The sequence below is a fragment of the Vigna angularis genome, chromosome 4 (genome assembly GCF_016808095.1).
Source record: "Vigna angularis cultivar LongXiaoDou No.4 chromosome 4, ASM1680809v1, whole genome shotgun sequence".
Taxonomy (NCBI): Eukaryota; Viridiplantae; Streptophyta; class Magnoliopsida; order Fabales; family Fabaceae; genus Vigna; species Vigna angularis.
The window spans coordinates 15,604,584-15,614,005 of NC_068973.1; the positions used below are offsets into that span (position 1 = coordinate 15,604,584).

Below are 9,422 nucleotides of genomic sequence, written 5' to 3' on the forward strand. Positions count from 1 at the left end.
AGCATGTGCTTGTAACAACTTGTAAGCCAAACACCCTATTATGATTTTCTCAAAGTGCACTTCTAAAATAATATGTATTAATCACTTCTAAAATCTCACATTTTAACAAAGTTTTACATTAAACCCCTTACTACATCAATGCTATATGTGAAAAATTATAATAAAAAGTCTTATTTATTTTATCCAATCACATTCATTTATGAAAATTATATATTCCTAAAGTCATGGATGATAAATAACTACTTTTTATTTTTTTATTTTAAAAAATAACCATTACAGCAACTATAAAGTCATGGATGATAAATAACTACCTTTTATTTTTTTATTTTAAAATTATTAAAATATTCTTGGATTTAAAGTATGTTTTTTTAATGGAAATTAATACACTTTACTAAAATGTACCAACTAAAAAAAGACTTTATATAAATTAGCAAACCATATATATATATATATATATATATATATATATATATATATATATATATATATATATATATATATATATATATATATATATATATATATATATATATATATATATATATATATATATATATATATATATATATATATATATATATATATATATATATATATATATATATATATATACACACACACACACACACGAAGCTCTTTGAGTTTAATTCAAGTAAATATTTGAACTAAAATTTTGAGACAGTTAAAGTAAATTGTAAATTTAATTAAGATTTATCTTTACTTATATATTATAATTTTGTTGAACTTTTAGTTATTATGAGATTTTAACATTTTGAATCATAACACTCGCCAAACTACGGTTGAAAGTGTAAATGTATAAAAGAGGAAAAAGAGAGGGAATTTAAGGATGCAAATAAGGTTCTACAATTCTAATTATTTATAAGATAAGGATCTAAGTTGAATCACTGGTAATTATGAGGTTATACAGCATAATTGCAAAGTAAGTTAACCCATTGCCGTGACGGTCAAGGTGAATTACTATTACTCACATTTTTCTTGGCAGTTTCTTTCTGCACCTTTATAAATTTCCTCTTGTATTTTTATATAAAATAATTCATCTTTACTTTTAGATTGTATTATCTAAAAACTATTTTCGGAAATAAGAAATAATTTTCAAATTATATAATTCATAAGTCAAATGACTTTCAGAATAGTCTAATCCAAAAAAAAAAAAAGATTAATCCTTTTTTTTAACTTTCGAAAGTCAATTACTTTTAAATTATACAATCCAAAAAAAATTCAAATTATACAAATTAAAAATAATTTTTATTTCCAGATTACAAAGGACAAAAATGGAATGTTATTATATGGAATGCAGGGAAAAAATTATGAGAAGCCGCCATTTTCTTGAACGAACTCTCCTTGACGCTACTGTGAAGATGAAGGGAAGTTTTCAAACCTATATAATAAGCTTTTCCTTTTCTTTTTCCTCCCCATTGCAGAATATTTTCTGAACAATTCATTTAATTTCATTTTTCCGAAATGATGGCAACAAAGACAGCATGGGTGATAAGTTCTTGTCTGTCATAAGTACAATATTTTGTTTTATTGACCAATAATGAATCACGCATGGGACAAAGATTTTTTAACTTCTGAGCTATGTTGTACAATTCATCAAAGTAATTTGAATTAAAAAAGACTCATTTTGGTACAAGAAAGAGGAAAAATGACTGAAATAGATCCTATAGATCAATATGATACCCTTAAATCAAATGTTGAATTTTCACAAAGGTGTTAGGCACCAAAGAATAATTAAAATGAGCTTTAGGGTTTTGGACTATTAGGTGGAAGCTAGATGTGAATGGGCATGCTTAGTCCATTGCGAGAGAGGTACATGTCATTGGGTACCAACTGGAACTTCAGTTTCAAGGAGCTCAAAACTTTATCTTCGTTGGGTGGGTCATTCCCTTGTTGGGGGAGCTTTTTCCAATGTTCAGAGTCATTTGGCAAGCTTAAGAAACTCTTTTTATAAAATCCCTCACTAAACGAGCCAACATTCATTTGTTACAGTTGAGGCCTTTTGACTAGACAAATTCCAAAATATGCTTAATTCATTGAGTGAGACAAATATTGGTTGAACGATTAAATGTTTTATAAAATTTAAAAATTTAAGTTTTTAAATGTTATAATAATTATATCTTTTACTGTTTTGATATATGTGATTGGAAATTATAATTTAGTATTATGTTAATGTAATAGAAAATAAATGATGAATCATTTAAATTGAAATGTGATTTATGATGTGATAATTTTGGATTGATGTAAGATACGTATGCATGACATGTGATGATTTAAATTCATTTCAGAATGTGATGATCTTGTGTGAAAGTGTGAAAATAAATGGTTTAAGGTTTTGAAATAAAAAAGGTGAGTGTCTGGCTGAGTAAAGCAAGAGTGTTAGCCATAATCTACTATTTTGTGTGGGTGATGGGCTAAGTAGAATGAGGATTTTAGTCATAATCTACTATTTTGTGTGGATGAAGTGAATGTAATGACTTCTAAAAGAATGCTATGTGGATATGATGTTAAGTAGTGTATCAAAAGGGTTTCCATATAAAGACTATCATGATTGTTAATATCAGATTCAAATAAGAAAAATGTCTAGTATTGAAAGTCGAAAAAAGTTCCTACAATCTGGAACTTCGATATGAAAACAGATCGCAAATGTCAAGAATATACCTTAGTCATAATTGTGATGGATTGTGATCTTATTATCTGAATTTATAGTTATAGCTACTAAGAAACAGAAGTGAGATATGACTGGTGCATAGTCTTTGAATTCGTTCAATGGTCTTCCAGAAACATAGTCAAATGAAAATGTTTTGATTTAGCCAAGAGGGCTATGATATAATGATTGAGCTATAAGAACTATGTCAAAAAAAGATGTGTTGTGTGATAGACATTTAATTTTTGATGTAAATTGTTGGTCTTGAGCTAATGATGTTATTGTTTTATGTGGTATTATATAATTTTCACTAACTTGCCCTTTGTTTATGTTGTGATTTTTCCACCAATAATAATTGTATGTTATGCCTTAACAGAAGACCCTACAGGTGATAGTGAGAAGCAAGGGTGAAGGTTGCAGAGTTTCTTTTCCTTTTTTTTTTTTTTCTTTTTGGAAAGGTAAATAAAATATATGTGTAATTATACACCTTTGTATATGGTAGAACCTCTTAGACATATTAAGTTAGGTTCGTTTTGAAAAGCTTTCATATAGAGTGCACATGTGTGTATATTATATATGTACTTAGTACTGTCTATTACTGTTTATGTTCTTTTTGTGAACCAAGGTAACATAAGAAATGCATTTCTGAATTTGAACAAAATTTAACAATAAAATAGAAGCAAATTGCCACTGTAAACATGAACTGCAGAGGAAAATACAAGTCCAATAAAGTTCAACTAGATGCATAGAAGAGAGTACCCTCTCTACTATAGACTAAACTTCTAGATGCACCTGCCTCTGATATGAACAAATCCCCCAATTACCATTCTAATATAATCAGTCAACAATAAAGTATGTGAGATCTAATAACTAGTTTAGTCAAGTTTGGAGACGTCTAACTCACTGAATTAAGTCCCTCACAAAACCTATCCAAGCCATCAAAGCTAAACCAATCTTTTTTCATCTGCAGAATTCAAGTTTCAAGGTAAATGTCAAACATAACTGAATGAAAATGCATATTTTAATAATAAATTTCAAGAACAGAAAATGGATAGCTTACAAAGTAAGGGTATCCCTCCATGCTGAAGTTATCAGGAGCATGCTCCAAAAACAAATTAATGAAATAGAGCACGAAAAATCCACATTCATTACCATCTCTTTGTTGTGGCACCTACAGTGTTTTTTCTTTTATCATTGGTTATTTGGTTACACTTGGGCTGAAAATCATAGGAAGGGTGATAATTACCTCAGGCACCAAAAATGGAATTTGGGATACAATTCGTTTTGTCTCAGGCCGGTCCATTGATTCATAAATATCTAGTACAAATCTGAAAATGAATTCAACAGCTTGCTTGCTTATCAATATTTCAACTGGGCAATGAGTAGATATTGTTGAGTAATAACACACCTTCTGATCTCAGGTTCAAGTCGCCTTGGATTGGCCATTTCAAGTGAATCCAGCAACAACATGCACCGTGATCTAGAAGTTGATTGCGAGCTCTCACCAAAATGGCAGAGGATCAAAAGGCTCCAGTGACCCCTAGAACAATTGGGATTTCAAAGTATGCATTCTATGAATTAACATTTAACAGATAAAGAACAGAAATTTTGGTTAGAAAGAAAATTGAGTGCATTTACCAGCAGACTATGGGAACAAAAACATATGCCTTGGAGAAAATAGGTTCTTTTTTAATCCAAGTCAGCACCTTATCCTTAGATGAAGAAGTCCTGTAAAGGCTAAACCATAAGCTGTCAAAGCACATAAACTGTGCCTTCCTGTCTTCTGGGAAAATTTTCCACATCTTCCTGCCAGAAAATTTATATTACAAACAAGGCCTCAATTTTGGAGTTGCTCCATTGAATCAAAAATCATTACTAGACTGCCACTCACATCAAGAAAGTATAAAACATTCCACTGTCTAGCTTTTCCTTGGGTCTAGAAAATGCTTCCTTGGGTCTAGAGGGTGCTTCCTTTGGTCTAGAGTGCACTTTGTTGGGTCTAGAAAGTGCTTTCTTGCCATTAAATTTTCTCTTCCGTTTTGTCCGCAATCGCTGGGGAACATTGCTCCAATCAAAGGGAAATGGCGAAGAACTAATTTCCATCACCTAAGGCTTCAATTTTTCTTTCTTTGAGGAGTCGAAGACTGTCTTGTTTCTATAACCTTAGTTGATTTTTCTTTCTTGTTTCACATACACTACTCTCATGAAGAATAATGACAGACAGAATCAACTTCTCCATTTGGTTCTCAAAGCATGTCAGCTTTCTAAACACCAACAAACATATCACACGTTATATTAATACAAAAATAGTTAAAAAAAGAAGAATAAAACTAACCTGGAAATGCAAGAAAACGCAAACTAATCAAGGAAACCTAGAAATCACCCGCATCAATTAAGCCAGATACATACCTAATAAACAAATTCACATGTTCATTAAACTACTGAGGTTGTACAGAAACATCACACACAAACTAATTATACCTCTGCTCAAGCAATTTTTTTGTACAGGTATTAGGGCACAACTATTATACTAAGATTCAGTGTTTTGTCCGCAAACAAACTGATCATGTGTGTGGCTGACAACTATCATTATACAAAAAAGTAACATTATTTGGTCAAAATTTGGGGAAAAATAGAAACCCTCAAAATGAAGCTTACTACACTTTCTTTCATCACTGTTACTAAAATTGTATATCAACTTATTCTTCATTTAATAGAAATAAAGAGTGTGATTTTGCAGTGAATCAGGTTGTGATGGTTTTAGTTTCAAAAGTGTTGTTTCCATTTGAAGAGTTACAGAACAGAAAGGATTTATCACATAACAATGATATTAACATTAAAAAGATAAAACAAATAGATACTAACCAGGAAGCAGAGGGTGCTCTCAACACTTTAAGAGTGTTCCGTTGGAACAATCTGCTGATGGCATAAGCACGTTTGAACCCAATAATGGTTCTAGTTTTCGATAAAAGTGCTATGGTTTAATCTCTAATTCTTATGAAAACTTCATAAGATTTTTAATTTTTATTTGATTCAATATCGTGTTTTAATTTTTTAAAACGATCTAGTTATATATTTTTATTAAATAGATGTTAGTTAAAATTTATATATTAAATCATTTTATTTTAAAAGTTTAAATATTTAAATTAGTAAAATTAATAAAACTAAATTAAATTAAATTAGAGGTATAATTTAATTTAATTTTTTTATAAGAATTAAAGAAAAAATAATTTTAGTCTTAATTACTTTTTTTTATTGTAATTTAAAAATCTTTTTCTTCCTCCTCATGATGTTTACAAATACTTTCTAGAGTTCTTATACTCTAGTTTTAATTAGTGTTGATTTTAATGAATGGTTTCGAGAGCAAATAAAATTTAAGTAGAAGACACAAAACTAAAATCAATTATGGTATACAAAATAGAGTAAAACAATGCTAGCAAATTGTTGTAGATTTTTCATATCGTAGTTTAACTCTTACAAGTTACAAAAAAAAAATGTCAAAAAAATATAAAATTTTTTATCTACATTGCTTAAAAAAAGATGTTTTTTTTTTCAATACTTTTAATGAAAGGGGCTGTTTTTGCATGTTTCCCATAAATACATGCAGCTTTGAAAAACGGAAGGTCTATTTTTTATTTTAAATAATTTTATTAAATTGTAATTTATCTATTTTTGTTTGCTTAGTGTGGATTTTTTTTGTAATTAATCTTTGTTTATTATTTCAATATATTTTCTGCATATAATTAGTCTTGCATTTCAATATATTTTCTGCACATAATTAATCTTATACATTTTTGTAATTTATAATTTACTTTTTTTTAATAATATTTATGTATTAATAACAATTTATAAAAAAATTAAATTTTATATCTATTAATTTATATTCTTGAGTTTATTTCTTAAAATTTATACTTTTTTCTAATTCATTTTTATCTTTTTGTGAATTATTCTTAAAGTAATTTATTCTTTGTCAATATATAATTATAATGTTATATAATTATAATATCATAATATTACATAACAAATCTAATCTAATATTTTCTTTATCGACAATTCAATATATATTTATCTTTATTTTTATATATAAACAAAAATATGGTTCAAAGATTAAAGTATGGTTGTTTACATTTTTATATTAGGTGTGTTTTTTTCAGCTCATTTTATGTATTTTTAAACAGCCACTGGTTTTATGGTTAAAATAATAGTTTTAATCATGTAATACTTTTATAAAAAAATTCATAAATTTAATAATTTAAATGTGTTTGTAATGAAAACGTATAGGTAATACTTCAATTGATAATAAAATAACGAATGAAATGCTCCAATTATATTGTCTTGTAAAACAAAATAACTTTAAATGAATCTCAATGTTATTATTTATCCTCTTTCGAGTCAATCACGTCTCTGGAATATCTGTAACATTACCTGCTCACGTATAACATATTATACGATCATCGTCATAATTTCATTCACAAATACACAAACACAAACATGTATGTGATAAACTACCGATAAAACAATCATAACAACAAGATACATACATATTGATTATATCAACCATAATCAAACACATAACAAGATACACATCTTCTAATTATACCAACCATAATCAAACACACAACAAGATGCATACCTGCTGATTATATCAATCATAATCCAACACCCCATACATAGTAGTAATAACAATAGGATTCCTAATCCTCTAACATAAACAATTCAATCATACTGAATTACTAGATTCTCAATCTCCGATCCTTAATCTCCGATCCTTGAACTTCGATCATCAATCCTTGATCTCTAACCCTTGATGTCATCACTAACAACTCACACATAAACCTTTGGTCTATCCATTCATTAGCACTCATGTTAACTACTTATTATAACCATTATAGTAGCACCACTATCAACATAACATAATCTGGAGCATCTAAAGTATCATGATCATCATCATAGATACACCACCATCATGATTATCCCAGTCATGAACAATACCATGAGCATCACCATACTATAATACAATAGTGGAAAGAGTCCATCTCACTCATGTACCCTACCTCACCGACTGTAGTCGCTCCTACAGCCCACCTGTAGCCTCTCTTACAGGACATCTGTAGTCTCTCCTATAGATCATCTCCTTTCAATGCACACAAGGCAAAAGGAAGCACTTATCCACAAATAGAACCAAAATTTACGAGGTACAACAAGTAGACTTATCATCCACTCTCATGCTCATCAATCACATACTCAGGTACATCTCAACACTCACTCATGTTCCACTCTCAACCACAAGTCAAACTGACCCTAAACATAACCACTAACCTCAACCTCTGATTATCATCATGTTCCACAACTCCTTAGGCTTGGTTCATGTCCATTCTTCATCAAATTCGTCATTTTTCACCAAAATGCATTGTGATAATCGATTATTACTTAAGATAACTAATTATCTCAGTGAAATTAACACAAAAACATCACACAGGAAGGGATAATCGATTATCATCCTAGATAATTAGATTATTCCCAAAACCACACTCAAAACCAACGTGTAGATAATCGATTATAACTAATTATAATCAATTATTGTTGAATCGAAACACATTCTGGACATGATTCAAGCACTCAAACATACATACATTAATCCTAGATCACGTGGAAACATAGTTAACACATCATACATGCATTCAAGCATCACATACCCATGTAAACATACTCAAACACATATAATACATCACTTGAATCACCAGATCCAATCATTGACATGTTATACCCCCAATAATAGGGTGCAAAAAAGTCTGTTTTCTCCCAAATTAGACCTTCAATGGACAATCCAAATGGTTTGATAAAGAACCATACGTCTGGAACCCACTGTCCAAAAATCAACCCGATCCAACGATGAACGACTTCACAACAACGAAAACACCAGTGTAGATTTTATGAAATTCTCCAAAATAGAGCTTCTCATGCGAGGTTGCTTTCTCCCAAACTAGACCTCCAATTGACGATCCGAACAGTCCGACTGAAGAACCATACGTCTAGAACCCATTGTCCAAAAATGAGCCTGATCTAACGGTGAACAACTTCACAACGATGGAAACACCAGTGCATGTTTTATATTATGCAAGAATGACTTCTTATCTTCCTTTCTGAAGTAACTTAGAACAGCCCAAGGCCTGAAGTAACTTCCTACCTTGGGTAAAATACTGGTACACACTAGTTTCCAAGATCAGCCAAACGTACCCCATTTGAAGTAGTTTATGGGAGAGCCCATCCATCCCTAACACAATTCGTGTTAAGGGAAACAACAATGGAGGCAGTGGCCCAACAGTTGTAGAGCTGAGATGAGACCCTCAAACAACTGCGCTATCACCTATTTAGACGCAAAAATAATTGGTGAAATTTGCCAACAAAAAAACACAAGTCGTCAACAATAAAGGTAGAATATTAGGTTTATTTAAATATTAGACCTTATAGACAAGTGTCAATGCCGCCCAGACTACATTCAAAACTCTCCACCAAATACTATGCCCCTTCCAAGTGCTCTAACAAATGGGATCAATGACTTTCTACCTCCAGTTGCCAAAGACAACACATATTCATCCAGTCTTCCATGTGTCTCAACTCAAAATAGCAGTGGGAACTCATGGAGTAGAGAAAGACCTGCGAAAAGACTTGCACGGCAGAGAGGCAATTTGGTTTCCTATCAAGGTGCTAGATAGGAGGACCAGTCAACAACAAGGAGAACAAAGGCAATTTGGTT

At 30.3% G+C, this 9,422-nt stretch overlaps 1 protein-coding gene across 9 annotated transcripts; it reads right to left on the reverse strand.

The window, feature by feature from the left end:
- Positions 1–3,311: 3,311 nt before the first annotated feature.
- On the reverse strand, positions 3,312–5,634 carry LOC108331001 (ubiquitin-like-specific protease 1D). Of its 9 annotated transcripts, none has more exons than XM_017565604.2 (8): positions 5,531–5,634; positions 5,001–5,074; positions 4,557–4,929; positions 4,304–4,471; positions 4,074–4,205; positions 3,912–3,993; positions 3,726–3,836; positions 3,312–3,629 (listed from the first exon to the last, which is right to left on the reverse strand). In XM_017565604.2, exons 3-8 carry the CDS (start codon positions 4,766–4,768, stop codon positions 3,561–3,563), a joined length of 774 nt encoding a protein of 257 aa, XP_017421093.1. In that variant the 5' UTR covers positions 4,769–4,929; positions 5,001–5,074; positions 5,531–5,634; the 3' UTR covers positions 3,312–3,560. The 9 variants fall into 9 exon arrangements, with proteins under 9 accessions (XP_017421093.1, XP_017421094.1, XP_052731615.1 ...); XM_017565605.2 differs by lacking the exon at positions 5,531–5,634 and adding an exon at positions 5,147–5,510; XM_052875655.1 differs by having other exon boundaries at positions 4,557–5,074.
- Between the last annotated feature and the right edge of the window lie 3,788 nt (positions 5,635–9,422).